The sequence below is a fragment of the Lepidothrix coronata genome, unplaced genomic scaffold (assembly GCF_001604755.1).
Source record: "Lepidothrix coronata isolate B3197 unplaced genomic scaffold, Lepidothrix_coronata-1.0 Scaffold114, whole genome shotgun sequence".
NCBI classification, from domain to species: domain Eukaryota; kingdom Metazoa; phylum Chordata; class Aves; order Passeriformes; family Pipridae; genus Lepidothrix; species Lepidothrix coronata.
This window is the reverse complement of record NW_016690294.1, coordinates 831,910-857,719: the sequence shown is the minus strand read 5'-3', so window position 1 is coordinate 857,719 and position 25,810 is coordinate 831,910. Positions and strand designations below refer to the sequence as shown.

Below are 25,810 nucleotides of genomic sequence, written 5' to 3'. Positions count from 1 at the left end.
TTCCAGGATTCACAGCGTATGTGAAACCTGTTGGCAGGTATTTGGATAAAAATACTTTTGTCCCAAACACCAAACTCCCTCAGCTCCGCTTCTATTTGCATTTTCTGAGAATGGGTCATCAGAACTTGACCTTTCCTGCCTCAGACAGCAAAGTGTTCAAACATCTCCTATCACCTCCTGTCTTGAATCCAGTGTGAGGTTTTTTGTCATAAGTATTATTTTTAACAACTTTGGATCTCTTTTGTTACACAAAAATACCATAACACTCACAATACAGTTTGATAACTTTAATGAGGCTTTACAATTTACATTCAATATGTATTAGTACACAAAATATAAGAAATCACATATACATATAAACTTCTGTTTGCTTTGCAAGTCAACCAGTCTGAACTACACAAGCTACATTTATTCACACAACAAAATGGAACATTGTCGAGCTTCATTCACCGATCAAACATCTCAACAGCTTATGGACCAATGTTTTTTTTTGCAGCTGCTAAAACAACAATCTCCCATAAGGAACAAATAATTTATATCAACAGATACACTGACATCATATTCTACAAAATGAAAAAGCCAAACTGAGCACTGAGTGAATGCCTTCAGATTTCAGCAGAACCCACGTGAAGCAACAGTGCAGAACTTATACCAGCATCAAATCTGTCCACGGCTTATCAGCTCCACGACTGAGAAAACAAATCACATACAGAAATTCTTTAGGGTAAATGAAGCCATTTCATTACAGGGTTATTTAACCCACTTATTTTTCAACTTTTTTAAAACAAAAAGGAAATAGCTTAAAAAAAAAAATGAAATATTTACACCTTTTGGTTTTTTATTTTCTGACTTAAACTATTCTCACGTACAACATGAATTTGTACTTTGTGAATAGTTTTGGTCCCTCAGACTGTTCTCTTGGTGAATCTGTTTTTAACTACTTTGTTCAAATATAACAACACCACTAATGTAGTTATTTGAAGTTAAGTAGATAAAAATAAAATAGATCTTTTTATCCTAAAACAACACCTCTCATTTTTTGCTTCTGAACAGCATACAGTCACAAAAACCAAAGCTTCTGTTAGCAGCATTATAGGTGAAGGGCCTTTTGTGTGAAGTCCTGGAAACCTTCTGGTACCTTCAAATATACTGAATGTTCTCAGCTCTTCAGACACAGACCCTGCAAAAACTGAGCATTCAGCTTGCACAAACAAAACCACATTCCCAAAGCAGTTCCCTGCAGAGGTGTTCATTTGGTCACACACATTTTCACAAGACACTTGTGACCTTTAACAAATGAAGCAGATGTACCACATGAGCATTTCAGTATGTGCACTAGGGGAACACTTCCAGAATTGTCCTTCAGTTCTGGGAGGGAGGTGAAAACCTATTTTTACAGACCAACCGCTGCTTTATGTCTGGTCGTTTCAACAAAATTTCTTGAAAGGACTAAAAACTCACCAATGAATCTGAAAATGTAACTAAGCAAGCTGAGCTGCTCTGCTCCTGTGTTCCCACAGGAAACCTTGGGTTTTGTCAGTGAGCTGAAAGGAACACTTACACTGATGAAGCTTGCAGCTCTCCCCAAAAACTCATGGAATAACAAGAGGTCAAATCAATGAACCAAGCAAAGTGGATCATTTCATAAACTAGGAACAAGCAAAATGTCTTTTATATACACAATTGGTAAATTCAATGCCTAGAAGCAAAGAATACCCTTATGGAAAGGACACTGGACTTTATCCTAGAAAGAAGTGACTCTGCAAAGGATTTGGGGTAGAGAAAATCTACTCCTTTTAAAAATCACCTTGGAGAACACTTTTGCACTCGCATCCAGTCTTAAGAAGCCCTCCAAGGTTTGGTGGGGAGTATTATAAGGAGCCCTGTTCACTTTAGTACCTGGAAGGGAGAAATATGGATGACTTATCATTCCACTACCAGTTTTGGAAGGGATGTATTCCAGAAAGAATTAAAACATCCCAGGGCATCTTTTGGAGTAGCAATATCAAACCGGCGAGCGACAACAGCAAACCACTCACAATTTAAAAGACGTGCCAAAGCACTGAGCCTTGGAATTCACTTCAAGGTACTGCCCCTGCACGAGCGTTGCCTCCACTGTCTCTTCACAGACTGTGTTAAACTTCACTGTCCCCTCGAGCTGAGCGGCCGCGGGTTTATCTGTTTGGAACTCGGCGACTCGGATATCGCCGCAACCTTCAAAGAATTCTTGATGGAGCTGAGCTCCCACACGTGCAAGTTCACGATGTGAACACCGCAACAGCCCCTCGTGATCTTGTACAGGTTCCTGAGCACGGCCTTCCGGAGGAGAATGTACACCCAGGGATCTAAAATCTGGTTCCACGTGGCCATTCGGAGGGCGAAAAGTATCGTTTCGCACGTCTCCTTCGAGCGGCTCTCGTTAATCCCAATCCTGGCCATGGTCACCTGAAAACGGAATGTTTTAAAATTATGCATTAAAAAAAATACGCCAAGAGAGCAGACAAATCACCTGCAAATGGAATATTTTAAAATTACACATTAAAAAATAAAAATACACCAAGAGAGCACGTAAACGAGTGAAATCGTTTCAGCTTTGTCTCTGATCTTCACACCTTCACAGCATCAATGCCTCCCAGTTGCAATGCGAATTCTGTCAGGTATATAACATTTATCATCCTGGAAATCCTCTCACGTTTTACACAGGACACACACGTGTCTCTGCTGAATTACTTCTGCTGAACTGTGAGCAGATGATGGCAACCAGCCAGGGAATACCCTCCAAAACCAGGGACTGATTTGAGCAAAGAAATAAAAACTTAATCCAGAAGTTGAGCTAATGAAGCATGCCAAGACTGTTCCAGGGATGGGTTTTTTCAAGGACAGAGGCCACTAGCAGGTCAGAACATTTTTATGAAAGGTTTTTTCACATCTTCCTAATTAAAGGTTACAGAAGGAATAAAGCAGCTTGATTTCAGCAAGAAGATTCATATGTTTTAAGCTGCAACAGAACATAATTTATTGACACCAGAGGATTTAGAGGTTTATAGGGAAATTTAAGCCATGGTGACAAAAGCCACCAACACCCCTCCTCTTGCCAGTGGAGACACAGATGGGTTCCTGTCCTGAGTCTCTGTGTGAGGAAAGCCTGATCTGCAAAGCCAGGAATCTTGCCATAAGGTGGTAAATTATATCTCTCTCTCTCATTAATGTTCAAAGCACATGAAGACTTTTTTGGTAGAAAGATGAAACACTGTAAGGCTTTCAGTTCCAAAGCCTTTAAAACGACAGTTATTTAACAAAGAAACGGGGTATTTTACAAACTGATGCTATAAGTACACTGATTTATTGGGCCATGAAAGGTAGGGTCAGTCTGTCCAAGTGCAGAAAGCTGTATTTTCAAAAAGATACATTGGGGGGAAAAAAAAAAAAACACCAGCAACAAAAAAGCCTAAAATGAATGATGAGAGAAAACTAAAGCTCAGTATTCCAGCAAACCTATTTTACTCGTTTTTAAACACTTCTCTTCGTTCTCAGACCCTACCTATAGCTTGCAGGTCACCACATCTGAGTCTAAACTTGAGTGGAACAAAGTGAATGCATAAAAGGACACTGAACTTGCTTGATTAAGCATCAGATTGACCATTTCTGTGTGGCATCTATGGGAGCAGCACAGAAATCCCCCAGGAACACTGCTAAGGAATCTGGTAGGACTGACAGAAGCACAGCTGGGAACCGGTGTGAGGAGGAGGAGGAGGAATGTCTGAGCACCAAGCCAACACAAACACCAGCCAGTTCCCTGAATCTGCTTTTCACCCCACAACCACTGGGCACATTCCTCTCTGACATCAGCAGCCCACCCAAACTTGAACAACCCCTTTGGCTTCTGCAGGGGATGTTTTTTCAGGGCAGTCTACATTTTATTTATTAGAGGTCTAATACCACAAGCCAAACTCAAATATTCCTTACTCATTCAAGTAGGACTGGGCAGCAAATGGCAGCTCAACAGAGCTCACAGACCAACATCCTTGTCCCACACAGCTCATGCTTGACTTAATCCAGACATACAGCTTCCTAACCTGCTTCTTGATGGACTTCAAAATTCATTTGTTGTTAATAAATGCCAAATCCAATGCAGTTTCATGCTCAGAAAAAAAGAAGCAGTAGATGTTGCCATCGAGGAAAAGCAGCTCCATCCAGATTTTGTAAAGCTGTATCATTTTCTCTCGTGTTACCCAGCAAACTTGTGAGATTCCCTTCCATTTAGAAGTAATCACCTCTAAATGAATCTATTCATATAACATACCTCTGCTTTGATTATGGATTTACATGAAATAAATCAGGGCAAGGAATACTGAAACATAATTTATGGATTCCGAGACTTGGAGAAGCTTCATCCAGAACATTCAAGTTACCTCTTCTGAACACAGAGCTTTACGTACAGAGACACTTGCTTAAGCAATTCAGCTGTGAATCTCTGTATTTGAAATAATAAGATAAAACCTAGATTAACTACTAATTTTGTTTCCTAAAATACAAATTTTCTAGCCATATTACTTACATTATTTGGGAATATTATGAAGAAATTAAAAAATATTTCCTTTCTTCTATCACTGAAACTAACACAAAATAATATCCCAGATATCTGAAGTTCTGAAGGCTGAGATTTCCATACAGAAATAGACCAAGAGAATCTCATTCCAGCCCCGAGCATGAGCATTTTTGTCCTAAAACACTTCGTGTCTTCTGAGAAAACACATCACAAAACTGCAAGCAACTGAGATCAACTGCACCAACAGTGCTAAGAGGTGACTATGTCCTGGAGCCTTTCTAAAACCATCTGCTCATTTCTAGAACAAGACCCTAAACTCCAGCTGAGGAGGGGTAGAACAGAGTGAAGTCAATATAAATTATTAGTTCTATCACATTTTCATAGTCAATTGGTTTCTTTGCATTTAAATTCTTATGATACTGTTCCAAAGTCAGTTTGAAACTGTAAGTTATAAAAAGGACTAATACACTCCCAGGTTTTTAGTTAAGGATTCCATTGAAGCAAAACACAGCAGACAGTCTGTATTTGCTCCCTGGGCATGAGACACTTGTGCCACTGAACTGGCTCAAGTCACCAGCTCAGGAACTGCAAAGCAGAGCTCTGAGAGCAGGACCACCTCTGCAGGCACAAAGGGCCACTTCTTTCCTTCTTATTTGACTATTAGTGGGCAATAATTAAGTCAGGAAACCAATTCAAAGACTTTTTTCCTTCCCTGTAGATCCACCAGGTTACTCTGACAAGGGAATTCTGTTCCCTGTAGCCAGCAGTACACAAATGGGGAAGTGGGAAAGGAAATGCAATTGCATCATATTTAATTGCCTTTGATGTGCACAAGTTCCTATTCATGCAGATTCAGCAGTATGACTCACAAAATTAATCTCCAGCGGGTAAATAATAAATGTAACTTGTGACGTTTTCTAACCTATTTAGAAATGTAAGAATCCAAGTAGCACTTTGCTGATTTATTCAATGTTTATATGAACACAGCTGAAGTGTGTCTCCCTGGTTTGCAAAAAAAAAAAAAAAAAAAAAAAGAAAGAAATGATGTAACCAAGACAATTCAAACTTTCTTTAGAAAAGGAACTATAAAAGCACAACTCTAAAAGCAATTTTTTAAACCAAGGGTACCTGCTTGTAAGATATGAAGTTATCCTGACTCATACTAGCCCTTACTGGTTTAAGGAAAGACCTGAGAATTCCCTGTATCTAAAAATTAAGAGAAATGAAATTTGTGTCAAGCAAGGACTTGACACAATACATTAAACTTCTCCATACTTTCTGTCCAACTTTAAGCTTCACTAAAACCAAGGCTCGCTTTGCAAGATCCAGGAAACCTGATGGAAAATTTTTTAAAACCATTTTGAAATTGTTGACTTCTTCAGTTTTGCACCAAGCAGAGAGCACCAGAGAACTGCCATTTCCCCGGGGAACAAACCTCAGTGCAACAAACCGAAAAAACTCCGCTCCAAAGCTTCACACCAGTCTCCAAACGTAAACAGCACTAATATAATTTAATTTCCCTTCCAATTGGAGCTCCAGGAGAACAGCTAACAGGCTGAATGGCTGTGCTGCTCAGTCACATTCCCGTTAGTCCTCAAGGACAGCCTGTCCAAACAAGCAGCAGACTTCACAGCCGGTTAGGAAATAAGACAAAAATGCTCCTTTGATGCATTTCAGTGCTTAGGCTCTAAATCCAGGTTCTATCCTTGACTTCAGGAAACTGGAAAAAAACCAGTCACCAAGAGACTGACACGGAAAGCAGAGTGGACAAATATCAGAAACTCTCGTCCTCTGCGGCTCAGCCCTCGGGCTCCACTTCCCTGTGGGAACCTCGCAGACCCTCCCCAACCTCTTCCTCTGGATTTCCTTACAAGCAGTTCGGAAGATTTCCATTGATGGAATAAAGTCCATGGATTTTTCAGTCTTTGCAGAGTATTTATATTTTGTCACTAAGGCCTACACTGAACCCAGAGGTGCAAATCCCCTTCTCCTAAACCACACAGGGCTCAAGGCAGAACTTTACTGATGGTGTCCCACTCCACGGAAACAAAGCAATGTATACTTATCCTGAATTTCCAGAAGTTTTTGGAACTTCCATTACTCATGCTACAAAAGAAGCTGCAGTCTGCTAATAGGCCAGAGATCACACAAGATGCCACTTTGTAGCACTCTATAAACACAAACTTTAAGAAAAAAAAAAAATTGCAAAATAGGGGGAGAGAGAACTAAAAATGCACTGAATCTTCACATTTTATGTACCATTTTATATCTCCTGAGAACAGCTATTTGAAACACTGACAGCAAATTGCCTGTATCATTTGTTATACAGATCTTGCAGTATATAAACCACACATTTGTTGCAACAAAGCTGAGCATGCTTCACTCTGTTTTTTATGTGATTCTGTAAGTCAGGGTAAAAACAAGGGCTTCCAAGAAATATGCAGTGCACTACTCCTGCCATCAAAATGTTAGTGCACACACTGTTCTGCTTATGCCACATAATGCTTTTTATGTTCTTGATCTGCAACGTGTTTTTCCCCTAATGTTTTCCTTTCTCTTTCCAAAAGACAAACGTGAACCGTGTCTTCAGCTTTTATATGCCAGATGATCGTTCAGCCCAGCAGTTAAATTTTAACTGAGCACAGTACTTTTATAGAAAATGTCAAATAAAAAAGGAATTGTAGATGAAAAAATACGTGAGCAAGCTTTCCTTCACACTGAAGTCCAGAGGGTACTTTTAACAGCACACGCAATAATTCCTTGTGGAAAGTTTTGCAGGATCAGCTCTTGAGAAGTAGCAGCAGAACAAGGCAATCTCCTTTTCTCTCATGTATACTTCTGTGGCAGAGTAGTAATGCCAAAAATTAAGAGTGGATCCACTGACTCACTATTCAGCTGGGGAAAAATCTGTGTCTAACTCCCAAAATCAAGTTCTGGTCCAAAACAGGTAAATCAAGGATGGTGATTACTACCTGCCACGATATACATCCTTAAATGTGTAAGTTTGATTATTATCCTGATAAAAACAGCGAGTCTGAGAAAGACCTTTCCCCTGTCAGGATCACAGGAAAAACAGAACCCAAAGAGAACCCAAACGAGAAACTGCCGGAAAATATTTGAATTACCAGAGGCAGCTGGGATTGCCAAATTATTTTACAGAAATTTAGCCTCTGTGCACTCCATATTTGTTCCCCTTAAAATGATGCTGCACAAACCTGGAGGTATTGTGGGAGTCACCATCCCTGGAGGTGTTTAAGGTGAGACTGGATGTGGCATCAGTGCCATGGGCTGGGAACCACGGCAGGGTTGGATCAAGGATTGGACTCGATGATCTCAGAGGGCTTTTCCAACCCCACTGATTCTGTGATTCTCTGATTCTGTGTTCTGAACAAACCTTTGTAAATTTCTTGAAATGAGATTTTTCTGTACGCAAGGATTTCTCAAAATTACTGGAAAAAAAAAACAAACGTGAAGTGCCACAATATTATACTCACTATTTGTATTTTATTAAATGCCTTTGGCATTATCATGCTCCATAAAAGGCAGGAATGCAATTATGAAGTAAGCCTCATAAACAGAAGGTGTTGGGGTTTTTTGCATATAAACTTGCAAACATTAACTGAAAGTGAAGACTTTATTTTCTGTCAGCTTTCCCCTTAGACACTACCTATTTGCATCTGGTTTGCAGCAGCATAAATTCAGGCTGGGTTTGAATGAAGCATTCCAGGCCACTTCTCTTTGTTCCTCCTAAATAATCCAAATATTTCTATCTACGGTTTGACAGCCCTTTTTCCTTATTTCCTTTCCTCCCAGTCAAAATTAGAAATACTTTGCTTCAACTAGCTGGTAATGTAATTACTCTCACAGCTTAATTGATAACTCGTTTGAGAGGAAAGCTTTGTGGATAAGGGTAGAAAAGATTCTAGCACTGGAAAGAGTAAATGACTCCCTTCATCATGAAAAGACACAGCAAACACACCAAAGTCAAATAAACAACCTGTTTCCTGAGCTACATGTTTTAAAGTTACAGGAAGGCCTGATTCCATGGCGTGAGGAATGTGTTCCTGCCTAAGAACAAGGCCTGCAACCAAAATATCTTGCACAAAAAAATTAATTGTACAGATAAAATTAAAACATTCTTTACCCTCCAATGCTGAGAGGAACTTTACAGGACAACTGTAAGGACTAGAAAACAACAGAGTATTTCTAATACTGCATAATAAGGGCCATCCTTAAGTATTCAGGGATGCAAGGACTATACATATTCATACTTATTCTTCCATTAAGTTCAGCTGGGTAAAGCTTCAAATCCTGGAAATGATCTATTACTTCTCTTTTGTTGCTTTGCTTTTCCAGGTTTTCACATTCATTTGGGGAAAAAAATCCCATTTTTAATGGTTAAATAAGTAGTCTAATTTATTTAGGAGTAACAGGACTTCTCTCACTAATACCTGACAAATGCCCAAAGAAAGAATCGCAAATAACACTCAATACTAGGGAGAAAGAGAACTGTCTGAATGCAGAAAAAAAAGACAATATGTAGATAACCCGAGGAGAGATACAACATAGATTCAGCAACCAGAAGCAAATCTTCCACTTCTGTCTTTCAGAGCATGAAGATGCTCCACTGGGAATGCAGGATCTGCCAGTTCTTACCTGGCCAGTTTTTTAAATTCTCTCTGATGTATTTCTTTTGTCTAAGAATCTAAGAGTTAGGCTGAACTCTCTAAGGGTTCCTTGGACAGGTCACTCCCTGATTTCAGAGGAATGTCACACACCCAGTGGCTTTCAGGGCAAGTACCACCAAATCCAGAGATATCCAGACATATTAGAAGTGTTAAAAGAAGGGAGAGAAGAATTTCAGAGTGAGTCAGTCATGATACATAGTGGGCCTTTTCACCTCTTCTAGAATTCAGGAATGCAGATAGCTTTGATGTGTGACCAAGCCTGCAAGACCTCTATTAACAACAGGTCTACAAAAAGTGAAGAACCTACTCTATTTTCTACCAGTGGAGAGTCAGACATTCAGCTTGAGTATCTGAGAAATGATGGTGTTCCTTGTATGGGTGTAGGAGATAAAAAAAAAGGTATGTTCAGTTGTAATTATATTTTATGTTTATCATGGATGCAACATACACAGTGGAGGAAAACGAAATCTTCTTGAATATCATAGAATATTAGAATGTCACAGAATCATTAAGGTTGGAAAAGACCTCTAAGATCATCAAGTCCAACCATTTCCTCAGCACCACCATGTTCACCACTAAACCATATGCCCAAGTGCCACATCCACATGCCTTTTGAACACTTTCAGGGATGGTGATTCCAGCACTTCCCTGGGCAGCCCATTTCAATGCCAGATCACCCTCTCAATGAAGAAGTGTTTTCCTAATTTCTGATCTAAACCTCCCTTGGCACCCTTGTCCTTCTTGAAGATGGATTAGAGTCACAGTCACCTAATGACTTGGTGCTATCTGATTTGCAGTGTTTGAAAACCTGGCTGGGGGCAAAGGAAGACATGATCTGTTGCTTTCACGTTGTTGGGGTTTTTTTAAACCACCTTTGTTAAAGTGACTTATTCTATATGTCATTCTGGAGAAGTAAACTGAGAAGCCACGAACAGAAATATCAAGGCTATATTAGCAATATATTTACCAAGCTGGAATATACAACTCACAATCACATTTTTCTTTAGTATTGTCAAATAAATTGAAAGGGACTGTTTTGCAGCTGGACCACTCAGGTGGAGGAGGGAACAGAAAAATTGTCTCCATCTAAGAGTGATTTATTTCTCAGTACTTCTGTGCAAGCACGCTCCAGGTAAAACACAGATTCAATTTTATTTCCAATTCACTAATGAACTGTAAATCCTAACTCAAATTGCTACCACTTACATGGATCCTCACCTCCTTCCTGCTTCACCTGCTCTTTCTGCATGCAGTGAAGCAGATGGGAGCATAGCTGTTCACATCCTTCCCAGCACAAGAGTCTTCATCCTCATGTCCTAATGTTGGTCATAACACAGGTTAAACCCTTTCTGCAACGTTCTGCTACCTGGCCACTGCTGTTCCTAAAAGCACATCCATAGAACCCAAAATGGGACAGAGCTCCTGCTCTGCTGGGGATGGGCACACCAGGAACAGGCACCCTCCAGCCCCGGTGAGCTTGCAACCCAAACTGCAATTCAACAATTCCTCTCAGACATTCACACATTCTGCAGCATTCCTGAGACAACCAACTTCTACTAGAAAGCATTTATCAACACCATGCCAAACTAAAGTTGTGAATTAACACCATAATTATCTGTCAGAATATATGAATCTGTATCACACCCTGAAGTCTGCCATTAAATCTGGGAAGGGTGAAGGACTTTGTGGAGTTGCTCCATGTGAGTGTATTTGTCCCTGAGACTTTTCAGCAACAACTTTACCATTTAAGGTGTTTAGATACTCAGGAAAGAGAACTTTCCTAAAATAACTATCCAAAAATGGTTATGCTGTGTATGACATTTTCCAAAGATGGTTATGCAGTGTATGATATTTTCAAGTAAGAAAGGCCTGAATAAGTGTAATATCTAGGAAACAGGAAGAATTCTCTTATACCAAACAATGGTCAAACTGACTTTTTAATATCAAGCACAGAATCCAAAAAATTTACCAACTGAATAAATAAGCAGAGGTTACGAATGGCAAATTTATTTGGGTGAAGTTTGGAGAATTTGATTTTTTGAGATGGTAACTTCAAAATTGAAAAACAAAATTCAGAAGTTTCTGTGATAGTCACTGACATCTATTTGGAACAATGTACTGTGTTTCAATTTTATAGATCTTCATAGTTTAATTCAGTATATATCATCTAAATTCAAAAATAAAGATGGAAGAAACTATGAAAGAAAACCAGAACAACATTATTTTGAAAATGCCACGTTCTCACATGACTCACAACCTGCCTTCCCTACTTTCTTCCCTCCAAAACAATCTTATTGTATTCTGATGGCACTGCATTTTCAGAAAAGGCTTTACATAAGTTTTTCCAAACAGCACGAGTAAACACAGATAACAAAAACTATATTTATGCTTTCCCAAGAGCCTCTGGTAAAGGGCAATCTGTCAATCTCAGCCTTTCTTCCTCCCCTGGTTCATATCATCACTTATCACCACCATCCATTTCTTCCCCAGCACTTCTTTCCTGTTTAGAGAAGACCTCAACTGCTCAGCTCCCTGACTTCTGGGAGAGGGAGGTAAACACTTGAATTACAAATATAGCCACAATTAATATAGAGTTTCTAAGCACTCTGTGATAAACTATGCCCTGGCCCACACTTATAAACATTTTTTTTAAATGATTCATGTTTCTCAGAAAGGATAAGGCCTGTAAGATCTCTATGTGCTGTAAAAGAGGAAAATAGGAACAGACCAATTCTGAACAGCAAAACAGTACCTTTGAAATTCAGTATCATCTCAGGTGGGTATACTCTAAAATTAATCTCATTCCATTTCTCATCTAACCTGGAGGAAATTTGCCAGCTGTGCCTTTCATTTTATTCAAAATAAAAGAAAGATCTCTATAACCAATACTAAAAAAAGGCATGAACATCTTATCCAAGTGTTTCTAGTATCATAGAAACACATCTGAATAGGTGGATTGAATTTTTAAAGGCACTGTATTAAACTCTGTTGCTCTCTCTGCAGACACCTGCAAATTCTTTCCAGGGAATATTTTCATGGGGACATACAAAAGCACACTCAAATTGTCTGAGTTGCTGATTAAACCTTATTCCAGGGGAAACTAAGCTGGAAAGACACTTGTGTCTTGAGACTAACAAAAACTTCAATTCAAATGAGTGTTCTCTTTCCTCTTCAATCCTAAAATGAGTTATTAATTTCAAAATACCTTTTGGCCCATAATATCAGCAATGACAGTTACCTTTCAGCAATTTAACCCTGAGTATCAGAGGCTCATTTGGAAGAACTCAAGCAAGAACAGGAATTGAATTTGCACAGTGTTAATGGATGTATCAGGAAACTCAGCAAGCAACCAAAGGATCACGACAGGAGGGAGAGCAAGAGCCCCTTCTCTAGTGGAGCTCGAAAGACAAGCAAACTCATGAGATTCTTCTTTCCAGAGGAACCCAGTGAGCATTTTATTCGTTCAAACTGCCCCTCCTGATCTCTTCTGACACAGCAAGGTCTGGAGGAGAAATAACTACCTACAGTCGACAATAACCATTAATGTATTGATGCTTTGGACTAGACATAGAGGTGTATTTAGCAGGCCTGCTGCTGGCAAAAACCTTTTTTTCCTTTCCCTATGAAACTGGTTCGTTCATTAAAACCACTGTGGCAGCAGTGGGCCCCTGAGATGGGCTTGCACCCATCCTCAGAGGTGCAATGACAGCATCCAACAAGAACCCACAGAGGAGAAGCATCACCCAGACCCAACAAGCATCTGCCAACACATCCCATCTCTGTACAGTGTCAGCAGACAACCACTCTAGCAAGAATTCAACACCAAAAGCCAGCACAAGCGTAGCAATTATCGTTGATTATCTTCTTTAAAATCCGAATCTGGAAAACAACAAAGTGCGTTTTTTCCCTCTGAAAGTTTACAACAGCATTCAGAGCTGCAAGGTTAGCTAAACATATTTAAGAGTATCTCCTTCTTCAGTCTTCAGAAACACATGACTAACTTATTCTTTTTCAAAAGGAAAGATCACTTTCCCTGCTGACAGCGCCTGTGCAGGCACAACAAGCTCACAGAGGCTGCAGCTTTGACTAAAAACCTGTAAGACAAGAACACACTTGAGCAGAGCAGCCACCGGGGAGATCTGGGGGGCTGTGCTGGACAGGTGGCAAGAGACTCACTTGGCAGAGCGTGGGCCTGCATCTTGGGACACCTCTCTGCTTCTCCTCAGCTGCACTCTCTGATCATGAAAAACCACCAGCTGCAAGAGAATAACTTCTAAGTAACTCTTTTGTAGTAGGGCAATACAACCAGCAATGTTTGAAGGCATACAAACAGCATTAATAAAGCAATGAGCTTTATTAATACATGATGCCCATCACACATACAAGCATAAGGTAGCAGAACAGAAATTTAAACTGCCAGCTTACTAAAAAAGACAGAAAACAAGAATGCAGGGAGAGACTTCAAGGGTAAAGGGGGTATGAACTCCTGGCAAAGTGTCACTATGCACGTGTGGACGTGACTACACATGTAAAAACACCCAAATGAGATGTACACAGATTGCCTTGTACACCAAACTACCTTATACTGTATGCAATTAGAACTTACTTAGTGTAAAACCTGCAACAAAGTGACCTCCTTTGGCACATATGATCTGAGTACCCAAAATACCTGATGGAGCAAGCAGGGTGGGATGGGGTGAGGGTATTCCAAGGAGAGCCTCCCTGGCAGCACACAGCTGCCCTTCTCACCAGCTCCAGAAGCACCTTTGTTGAAAGGACCCCTCAGATCAGCTCCAGCAGCTTCCAGGCTGAAGTGACTCAGTAAATTCTAAGCTGGACACAGCCCTAAGTGCACAAAAACCAGCCATCAAGCCCCACTGCATCTGAGGACAAGAAGAAGTCAGAGCAAGATCAGAAAGACACAGTTAGCACAACAAATTGGAAAGGGAGGAGATTACATGAGAAGGGACTGATAAAAATTAATCTATGCAGTAAAAAAAGCAACTGAATAAGAGTTGATTTAATCGTATAAAATGAACAGCTGAGCCCTTTCCAAAAAAAAAAAAAAAACAAAAAAAAAAAAAAAAAAAAAAAAAAAATACCAATGCACCCTTCATTAAGAGGCAAAATTGTGGGGAGGAGATTACATGAGAAGGGACTGATAAAAATTAATCTATGCAGTAAAAAAAGCAACTGAATAAGAGTTGATTTAATCGTATAAAATGAACAGCTGAGCCCTTTCCAAAAAAAAAAAAAAAACAGGAGTGGTTATTTTCTGCTGTATAGGGGAGGTAAAACTGGAATGAAATTAATCAGATAACTGCATGGAAAAAGATCTTAACAAGAATAATTTGAATGTAGAAGCATTTTTCTCAGGCTAAGACTGTGTTGCACACATGAAAAAGATCAGAAATTTCTCCGTATCACAATCTTTTTCTATTCCTCTAAAATAAATCCCTCCTGTCCACAATTACAGGCAGTTCTCTTTGCTACTCCAAAAAACAAAATTTAAAATATGTTTATCCCTCAAGCCCTACAGAATATGACGTACTGAAGCCAGAATTTGCTCACACAAACACAGCTCCAAAACCAAGCCGTTTCATGACAGGCCAGATGTCAAGTCACAGCCAAAAACCAGCTTTATATAACAATCTATTTCATCAGAAGTGCTCGTCACAAAATGCTCCAGCCCAACTATTTGCTTTGGGAATCCAGCCCCTTGGGATCAAATTTATCCAGCAAAATTCACATACCCCCAGCAAAGGGCTAAGGCTCTAGCAAGGATGAGAAATGATGACACTATGCAGAGAAGTTGATGTTTCTATCTTCAGAACATATTTACCTGGAATTACCCACCATAAAGCAAAATTATTTGTACTGTCATAACAAATGTGCCTCTGCAAATTGACTATGTATATTATTGACTACACATATTATTATAAAACTCATGAATTTCACTTGTCACCTTTTTTTGCGAATTCGCTCCCCCTCTCAGTTCCTCAAAAGCAGATCAATGTTCCCCCTCATTCTCATACTTCATTAAGGAAAGATTCCCTCACAGTGGCAGAAAACTTGAAAAAGCTGCTCATGTTTGAAAAACAAATGAAATGGAGCTTCAGGAAAGAAATCGAAAGGAAAAAAAAAAATCAGAAGGAAGTCCCTGTCCAACAGCTCCAGGCAGAGCTCCACATAAGCCATACCACAGGCTCTGCTTCTGAAAAATGCTACACATCTCCAGTAATCTTAAGGTAAAGGTGGTGACTGATTATACAACTATATATTATTACCTATAATATTAAGTGTCAGCTATCTATGCATTTACACACACATAAAGGCATCAAAACAACTTCACTACCACTGAGCAGATGCACAAGTCAAGTTCAGTTCCACACCAGACACCATAAAGGACAATCCAGGGTCTTGGGACTCTAATGACATCTAAAGGTGATTTTGTCACAGGACAGTGACAATGTCTGAATATTAACTGCACTTGGAAAAAAACATGGAATTGATTGGAAATCTAACAGTGAAGTCAATTCGTAGTGGAATTACAGTACTGGACTTGATTCTGGTGGCCCTGCACATACATCAGCAGACATGACACCAGACTAGACTGAAAGCAGAAGGAAAATAAACAAAGCAAACCCCCACATCAGACAGGAAATCACACAACCAATCCAAACTCTCCTATCTGCAAACCACATGTGGCATAAACCACATTGCCTTCCTCCACTTTCTCTTCCAAAGGTTTGTTTGGTTTCCAATTGCTTTGGTTTACATTGAGGCAATTGACTCTCACAAACATTTTGTTCTGTGTACTCTTTGGCATAGAGAACATAGTTAAAATTCACAATTCAAAGACTAATACTGACTTCTAGATTGAGCTTTAAAAAAAAAAAAAGTTAAGAAGCAAATGATTGAAGAACAATCATTTCCAGATAATTTCACCTATGGACACCTGCTCATATTCATGTCAAGAAAGACTTACTTTGGTACATGCTGATTATATTATAGAATATAAATTCATTTATATTCTATAATTCATTTCACAAATTAAAGGCCCTGAGAGGTGACGATATATAAGATAAGCAGGTTTGAGTCAGCAATTCATCATAAATCATACACTTTGATAAACCCTGGATCACTTTAATGCAGCACTTGAGCAGTATGTTCCTGACAAAGCTTTATTCCACTGCAGGCCAAAAAATCTTGCTAAATTAACACCACACTTATAATTCTGTTTGTATTCAGTGAATAGAATGCCATGAAAATAAAGACTGGGTAATTCAATTAATTAACTGGTATAAACTCTACGATCCTAAGAGCTAAGAAAGGAAATACCTACAAAGGACCCCATCCTTAGTACAATATATAGTACAATTAATAAAAATGGAAAGGCATAACAAAATTACCAACACTGAAAAACAACCACAGTGGTTGCAATTTAGTGTTCCTTCGTATGTTGAATAAATGAAGCACCTCTTTTGAATTAAAAAAGTTTGTAGGTCTTCTGACACCCAAGGGTTTTTAAAAACCAAATTAATTCTTACCTTTGAGAACAATTATTTTACCTGAAAATAAATGTCACCAGAGGTTTTCATGGAATGTAAAGTCATCATTTGAGTTGCTCTCCTTAAAAATCACTCTGTGGTTTGTCCCAGACAAACTTCAGAAGTTGTCTGAAGTAACTGGAAGGAAGTTCACCACAAAACTTGCTATACTGCTGTGACAACTTTGTTTATGCTTTCCACACTACAGCCACGACACTGACAGAAGCCCACACGAATTTAAACTATGCTGCAGAGCCAGACTAGAAAAATTCTGTGATATGAACAAAAGTGAAAGAGGTTTTGTGCATTTCAGTGATGCAGAAATTCATATTCAGACTTTCTCCTTAAAGTCTGTGATACTGGATTAATTAAATGCTACCTGCCAGATACACCCAACTGCTGCAGCAAGGCTAATATCAGTATCTAATTTAGAACTAACTCAGGTGATTTCATACCCTACCATAGGCAGTGAGCAGATGAGATACAGCTGATACAGATCTCAGATGTAAATGTCTCTATTTGTTAGCTCAAACCAAAACTGCTCCTCATTTATCTCCCTGAAAAACTACGGGGCCTTGTTTCCAGGAAAGAAGTTAAGATTTAATACAGCTTGTAACTTAACCTCTCTGACCTGAGCAAAAAAATTCATTTTCTCCAGACAGGTTTACTACACTAAAAAGAGTTACAGCTTTATACCAGCTTTACAATGCCATCACACAACAGCAGCTGTCAAATTCTTTCCTGTACCACAATCCTGGTTCCTTTGGCTTAGAGTGTGCCCTAACAGGAGCAGCACTTACCACTCTGGGAGAGCCACAATAGTGACAGCAGAGCCCCAAGATACAGCTGGGATGGCTGAGAGAGCACACCAACCACACACAGCAGCTTTGCTAGTCAGCCGTCCAGATTACAAACCCAGCTTGCTTAGGGCTAAACCAAACGTTATTTTAACCCACTGCCAACCCCTGTTTCTCAACACGACTCTAAAGCAAAGCCCTTAACGCCCTGTTAATGGAGTGGAGGATTTTTAAATTCTTAACTGTTACCTGCCATAACACAGTCCACAAGTATAGCAGTAAACTGTGAAAATAACAACAAACAGGCTGCCGTAAATAAAAAAGTTACAGGAACCACAGTTCAGACTAAAAAGACTTCCCCCTTCAAGATTTCACTGAATTTGTGGACAAGCTCAGTATTTGTTCCGATTTATTCTAGCCACCATTCTGCTACCACTGTCTGCTTCACAGCACTGGAAATACAGTCCTCACAGTCCCTATATATTTGGCTTACTCAATGTATTTTGTTTATGCTCAGAAGTGGAGAATAATTACCAAGTTTTTTTATAGATGCATAGGTACATGCATTATGGACAATATGCATTAAAATTAGTATCATTGAGCAAATAGAGCTGTTACCACAGCTCAAGCACTTTAAAACCTGGAGATAAAAAAGTATAACTTTTATACAGTGATGTGCATTAAACATTGGCAAACACATTAGGCTCTTACCAGGAATGGACTCCAGCAAATGCAAGAAACACACATTATAGCCAAGAGCTGAATGATCATTTCAAAATGATGAGATCTCCCTTGTCTTTGTTGACTTTTAAGTTTGACTCTTAAGAGGGTAATTCCTGTGACAGCATTGCACAAGAATGAAATAGCAAGGGCCAGTAACCCAAGGCAAGAAAAAAGTAAGAGATAAAATCTGTCTTCCCAGTCCTCAACATGTTCTGTTTTATAGAAGCACCAGGTCCTCGATGCTTGAATTTGGTAGGCTCTAAACCTAAGAATAGGCAGCAAAGCTATAAGAACAGCAAACAGACATACCATAGTCAACATCATTTTCACATGTCTAGAAGTCATTTTTGTAGAGTGAAATATTGGCTTAGTGACTCCAATGCACCGTTCAACGGCCATCACACTGCCCAGGAAGAGTGGGCACAGACCAAAGAAAACCATGCAGATGCCAAAAACACTGCAAAGAATGTTGTACTGGTTAAATCGGATCCAGTCTTTATCCGACGCGTACACAAACACTGCAATGGCTCCGTTGATGAGGTGGCCGAAGAGATCTGTGACAACCAAGCCACTGGCAAGAAGCAAAAAGGAGGCTTTTGATTTCTGCCTGAATCTCTGGTATGCCTTCATGAGAATTGCTATGGCGAGGCTGTTGGACAAAATTCCCACCGTCATGAAGATTATTGAAAAGAAAACTGAAATTTTCTTCTCCGTGTGGCAGGTTGTGTTCCTCAAGACTCCAAATCCAGCCAGCCCCGGTGATTTTGAACCGTTCATGGTTAGGAAGGGAGGCACAGCCCTCAAAGCATTTCAGCAATCTTGCAGTCAAAAGGCATCTGCAATATTAAAAACAAATATACACAACACTGTAAAAGGCATACCACTGTTCAAATGGCATTTGAAGCAGAAATTCCATAATATTAGCCTGTGGTACAAATCTAATTTTCCGGTTTTCTGTGTGATATGATATGGCATCACATTGTAAGCGCATCAGTCACGGGGTAAAACAATTATCTGCATGCATTATACAATGCAAATATAGCCTACAGGATCTTTAGAGTCTCTGCATGTGTATGATACACAAAATAACATATAAAATACAAAATGCTCTCATACATGCAGTAAGAGAAACCATACAAACCATTCTGGTGGTTAACCTACGTTAAACAAACGTTTTTGCAACACGCTCCTAGAATGACAGTATACGTCAGCCCAGCCACAGTAAAAAGTGAAATACTCAAACTGGAGCATTTAGAGATTACAATCGCACTCCATTTCTCTTCTCACTGTTAAACATTTATTTTCAAAACAATGTCCTAACATCTTCCAAACAATTCTCCTCTCACAATTTCTTGTTTCAAAGCTTTATCCTAACCGACACTGAAGCCTTCGACTTCCCAGTGCCCTCGCTGAAGCTCAAACTTGGTTTTTAGACCAATTCAGAAACCCATTCTGAGAGTTGCTTTGCACTTTATCTCCCATCTCTGCTCCCAGGATATTTCTGCTGGCAAAAAGAAAACCTCCCAGGCAGGGGGGGAAAAAAAAAAGGTACAGGGAAAAAAAAAAGAAAAGAAAAGGCAAGGAAAAAAAAAAAGAAAAAGAAAAAGAAAATGAAAGATAAAAAAAAGACAGGCGTTAGTAACCCGTACTACAAACTGCCGCTGAAGTCTGCGGTTACTGAGCTACACTGGGAACCGCGCACGCCGGAGCCAGGGGCATCTCTGCCAGCCAGGAGCGCTCGACCGGCAAAGTCCAGGGAAACTCCTCAGGCGGAGTCCGGCACCAAACTGCACCTCCCTACCCACATTCCCACCTCCCCACGCCCCCAGCGCGACCCTCGGCGGTGCCGGGGGAGCGGCGGCCCCTCCGCCCTTGGGCGCTGCTGCCGCGGGGGCGGGGCGGGCACAAGTGCCGCGGTCCCGGCCCGGCCCTGCCCGCTCCAGCCCCGCCGCCCCGGCCCTACCTCGGTCCCGCTCGGCCCCGCTCGGCTCCGTGTGGCTCCGTGGTGCGGACGGAGGCGCTGCGGGAGTTCCGCCGGCCCCGCTCCCACACCGGCCCCGCTCCCCGCCCGGCCGGCGCCGCCCGCCGCCCGCCCTCCCTCCGCCCCCGGCCCCGCTCCGTGTGGCTGCCCGGCCGTGCACCCGCACCTCAGCCCTGCCCCGGCGCTACCGTGCCCGGCCAGGCACTGTCCCGGCGCTGTCCCGGGAGCCGCAGCCCCTGCGCTCCGGTTCCTCCGGCTCCCCCCGCCGCGCCGTGCCGGGGTGCAGCGCTGTCCCCGCCGGGGAGCCGGGCTGCCCTGGCACGGCACGGCCGCGGGGCACCCCGGCCAGGCAGGGCTGGTGCCTGCCCACCCTGCTGCACCCACGGCGGCGGCAGCTCATGGGGCAACCGAGGGAGGGGTTGTCCTCAGCCACAGCCTCATCTCTTCGCTTTCCACGTGCTTCTTCCCAACTACCGCCTTCGGCAGCGCGCAGGGAGCTCGGGAAGGGGTAGCTCCCAGGAATACTGTCCGGGATGTAGCTGGGCACATCACCAGACACTCACCCCTTGCACCTACCTGGTCACGTAGAGCTAACAGTGTTCCTTGGACAGTTTCTCCGCTGGAGAAGTGGTGAGAACACATCCAGATGAGGCATTAATGATGCTATGGATAAGGCTAGAGAGTCAAATGTTCTTCCTTTCCCATCATGTACTTACGCTGTTACAACTTGAAGTTATAGGTAACTTTTAAGTTCTTTCATCCATCAGTGTCTGGGACTACCAAATGGGCCTGAATGGGAATTTTTATGAAGAACTCTTCTATAAAAATAAGCCAAAATATAAAATCAAGGTCAGATTGTAAAACCAAGTTATAAAATGTTATAGAATTTGTCATGAGCAATAATGGAGAAGTTACATTTACTTCCATTGAGACACAGCCTTGAGTTGTACTATTCCTGGAGCCACAAGACAATTACTTAAAAATTAAAATTCTCAAACATACTGCAGTTTTTGTAAACCTTCATACCTTAAATACTATGGGTACAGTTTGCCTCTCCCTAATCCACCAGTGAGGAGATACAGACCAGGTAAATCCATTCTTTCAAATAGTATTTCAAGTCACTTACACAGACAGTTAAAAGCCCCACACGATGACCTTCTGCCTCAAAATACTTGTCAGATTTTGGCATTTTATCATACAAGGAGCAAAAATGCTCAATTTGGTCTGATTGAGACCTATAAATTCCCATAAATTCTTAAGACAACAATAAAATATAAAAACATCTCAAAATACATTATTGCTCATTAAAGTTCAGGGGGAAATAGTTTCTTTTATGTTTCCCTGCCCAGAAATAAAAAGAGATGGAGATCTCAAACTACAAACAGCTTGCTCCATGCCCTTCTGTCCTACCCAGATTTCTTCACCCATCCCTCCTGAAATGGGGGGGGGCAATTCCATTTGAAAAGAAGCAATGAAGTTGGTACTTCAAGACCCTGCAGTCTGGGAGGTAGAAGCTAAAACACCATTATCAGGTAGATCAAGACAAAGAGAAGAACAGGAAAACCTCAAGACAGCTGTTTCAGTGTGCTTGTAAAAATGTAGTTAGGGTAGGAAGGGAAAGGCAGGCCTGTAGAGTGCATCCTGAGTAAAGCAGTGCTCTGCCAAAAAGAGGGAGAGGAGCATTTCAGTTGCTGCAGAGATGGAGAAAGAAGGAAAGTAAATACATAAACTTTCATCTCTTTTGTTCAGACAAGAGGCATCACAGAGTGCTCCTGAACAGAAGCTCGAAGAGCACATAGTGCCACATCCCAGTTCTGTGCTGTGAGCAATGCAGCAGCACAGGAAGCACTGGCATAACCAGGATGGATATGTCTGGAGCTCTGGACACGTTTGTGTGCTCCTGGTACAAGAATAACTGAAATAGTGGCTTCTCTGGGGTGGGGTGGTTTTGTAGAGTTATGGCTAATTAGGATAGTGATTTCAGAAGGTGTTGGAGGGGTGAAAACTGGCAATGACACCAGCAGAACTAAGTTTTTCACAGTGACCAATGGTCAGCTCCATTCATTTGCTGTTACTAATGAAGACAGCAGAAGTGACCAAAACTGTCCCACCACAGCCTCTGCTGTGGGTCCTGACTGGGGAGCCACTGCTTTCTCAGGGGGGAACAGCCTTTCTCAGGTTGTACACCTGAGCAGGAGCTGTGGGAAGGGACAGGAGGGATTAATGTCATCTCCATCAGGGCAGTGGCTCTTCCTCTCACAAAATGTTTTCCAATCAACCACGATGGAGCAGGGCTTGACTGAGCTTCTTACATAGCTGAAAACAAAAGCTGCAGGTGCAGGAGCCCCTTAGGAGTATTTCTGAGAGGCTGTGTCGCTCTGGCTGTTCAAAGGCTGCAAAAGGCTGGAGAACTGAGGTGGTGGCATTGGCTCAGCTCACTGACTTCAGCACTTCTTAATGTGTAGGGGAGCTTCTGTTGGTTGCAAAACCCTGGCCTCCTGGATACTCCAAGAATCAGGAAGATAAATGCTCTTTTTTGCTCCAAGTTTCCACTTGAATGAAGGAATCAGCATTCCCTGCTCACCTTCAATGGGTTTAAATTCAGCAGCAATAGTTTAACATTATTTAGAGATAAAAAGATATGGACATAAAAAGACATCTCATGTGCTGTGACAATTGCAATCCACCCATTGGTTATCAAACTCCAAACAGTGGGAGAAAAATGTTAAAAAAAACTTCTGGATGAGGAAGCATGTTGCTGGTTGGCAGATAAAGTGTAGAGTAATCAAATCCTCAAAACCTCCCTTTATTAGTCCAGAGCATACTCAACACTAATTTTGCACTAAAGACCAGCTCCAAACAATCTCGCTGTAAATGAACAGGTAGACATTTCAGTAGCAACATCAAAGCTGGTAGAATGCAAATAAAAACAATATCTCTTCCTCTTTTTTCATCTACTCTTAAATTTCTTGTGCAGCCTTCAGTAACAGTTACTATATACTTTTATTATATTCACAGTTCTTGCTGCAAAACATTGGAAACCTTTTCTTCTTTGTACATAATAACAGTAAGTGTCATCTTTCCATTTAGCGAAATAGCAGTGATATAAAAGTCTTTATATTTAGGAGACAAAAGTAGTAAATCAAAATAACTACAGATGGAAATTATTAATATAGGATCAGATTTGGGGCACCTCAGTCAAATAAAACTGTCAGTGAAGATCCTTCAGTTATTCAGATCCTGTCTCCCATTTCTTCAAAATTAGCAGTCCTTCAGGAATTCCTTGTCCTCTGGAATTAGTGTTATTCCTGCCACCCCCAAGGAGCAACTTCTATCAAAGATCCAACTATACAAGATGAATGAGCTGTTCAAATGAAAAAGCAGATATCCAGGTGAAGGTAAGAAAGGAAATTTAGAGCAGGTGGGATTGACATCAGACAAAACTGTACATTTTTTGATGCATACATGCTGTTCTAAGTATTATATTGCTGAAAAAAAAATTAATTAATGGAAATGATGAGTTTCAAGAGGTCCATAACCAATGCTGAGAGGTTGGGCAGAGGCTTGCTCTGTTCTGAAGCTACCAATAGGCAGACAGCAGAAACATGGAGATGAAAAAATATAGTCTTGGAAAGTCTGAGTCACTCCTTAAGCATTGCTACTGCTTCTTGTATTTTTACTGGTGTTATTTAGTATTCTTATTACGAAATGAGGAATTATTTCCACGTCTTTTTTGAGGTTGTTAACTTGGTTTTACAGCAGATTTTCTGAGAGACTGTGATTCTAAATCACATATAAGTGAAGGACAATTTGCAATCTCATTTCTTTAAACAGTTAAGACTGATAAGGGCTAATTTTGCTTTAGAAATTAATTACACCTCGTGTGGAAAATGTGATCACAAAATGTGGAAGGTGATGATGTGCATAGTAAAGTGTGAGTAAGTGCACAATAAAGGATGTCACAAATGCTTAAGGTTTTGAAGGCTCATACAAATTTAGCAAATAAAGCTTGTTTATATAAATTCAGCAAATAAAGCTTGCTGTTGTGTCCCCTTAAGGTCCTGGCTTGATAGTGTTTAGATAAAACAGTAAGTTTCTGCCCAGGCTGGGCAATAGGTTTTGTAAGAACGCACGCTCTGTCATGTTGGGGTGCAGTTAGAGAGTGTAGGTACCTGAAGCAAGTAATGGAAGTTGCAATATGTCTCCTTAAAGATCTGGTCTCAGGATCCCGGGCTTGCTTGATTCTTGAGGAGGGTGGATAAAATACTTGCTGTGTCCTGTCATATTCAAAATATACATATTAAAATATGTTGTAACGCTTCACATTAAAAAAAAAAATGTGGTTCAGCAGAATGCAGACAACTCCCCCATGGCTTTGTCATTCCAATAACCACCACTCTGACCTTCATGAAGTAGTTCATAAAACAGTCACAAATTGTGGCATGAGTTGCCTAAATTGGGACACTGGCCAATGCAGTTAAAGGAGGAAATTCCTAGGTAGTTAAATATAAATTAATGGTGTTTTGCAACAAGCCACAATTCACTTCAGGAGGTTAAAAACACCAGTAGGCATTCACTATCAGGGGAGAGTAAAACCAAGAAAGGTCATCAGGAATCATAACGACAAACATGCATCTTTCTGCTGAGATTTCCACCTGCCGATATCTGAAAAGGGACTGTTTGGTCTTACTGGAAGTACAGCTATGAATAATGGTGTTTTATTTTCTAAACATCCCTATCAGCAAGGAAGTTAATTCTTTGTTCCTTGATAATAAGGCATGGCTCCTGGCAAATTGCTGTAGACAGAACAAACGGGAAATATTCTCAATTTCCCTGGTGAAGTTTGGAGGGGGAGGGAGACATACAAAGGTTTGCTATAATTTGTGACATTCATATTTGCATTGTAGTTCTTTTCACTAGAAAGAGCAAAGAGAGATTTTTTTTTTAACTGATCACTTCCCTGCAGTGACCAGAGACAGAACCCAAGGGAATGGCCTGAAGTTGTGTCAGGGCAGGCTCAGGTTGGATCTCAGGACAAGGTTCTTCCCCCAGAGGGTGGTTGGGCACTGCCCAGGCTCCCCAGGGCAGTGGGCACAGCCCCAAGGCTGCCAGAGCTCCAGGAGGGTTTGGATGATCCTCTGGGGCACAGGGGGTGACTCTTGGGGACAGGCCTGTGCAGGGCTGAGGGTTGGACTCGGTGATCTTTGTGGATCCCTTCCAACTCAGCATATTCTGTGATTCTGTGATCTTGTGCTCACAGGAAGAGTCCAAGAAATCCATTCAGAGGTATTCCTTTAACCAAGGAATTTGGCCATCAAGTGGCTGAAGGCACTATTGATAGCAAACAAACTGATTGTTTCTGAGGTACCAGCAGACCTGCAAAGCAATTCCTTCCTAGGCAGAGCACAACCATCAGCTCATCTGCTTGAACAGCTGAATTTGACTGAGTCATCCTGGCCTGTTAGCAGAGGAGGAGGGAGCTCAAGCATCCATCATCCAGCTATCAGAGATGCAGACAAAAC

At 41.0% G+C, this 25,810-nt stretch overlaps 1 protein-coding gene across 7 annotated transcripts; it reads right to left on the bottom strand.

Moving 5' to 3' along the window:
- Positions 1-275: 275 nt before the first annotated feature.
- PTGFR (prostaglandin F receptor) lies at positions 276-20,364 on the bottom strand. Of its 7 annotated transcripts, none has more exons than XM_017824956.1 (3): positions 20,271-20,364; positions 18,296-19,143; positions 276-2,445 (listed from the first exon to the last, which is right to left on the bottom strand). In XM_017824956.1, the coding sequence occupies exons 2-3, from the start codon at positions 19,082-19,084 to the stop codon at positions 2,143-2,145; spliced, it is 1,092 nt and encodes a 363-aa protein (XP_017680445.1). In that variant the 5' UTR covers positions 19,085-19,143; positions 20,271-20,364; the 3' UTR covers positions 276-2,142. The 7 variants fall into 7 exon arrangements, with proteins under 7 accessions (XP_017680445.1, XP_017680448.1, XP_017680447.1 ...); XM_017824959.1 differs by lacking the exon at positions 20,271-20,364 and adding an exon at positions 20,121-20,179; XM_017824958.1 differs by lacking the exon at positions 20,271-20,364 and adding an exon at positions 19,951-20,113.
- Positions 20,365-25,810: the final 5,446 nt, after the last annotated feature.

Coding starts and splice junctions, on each gene's coding strand:
- PTGFR (XM_017824956.1), bottom strand. CDS start 19,084: ATGAACGGTTCAAAATCACCGGGGCTGGCTGGATTTGGAGTCTTGAGG. Junction 2,446..18,295: donor TTTGCTGGAGTCCATTCCTG/GTAAGAGCCTAA, acceptor TTCCGTTTTCAG/GTGACCATGGCCAGGATTGG.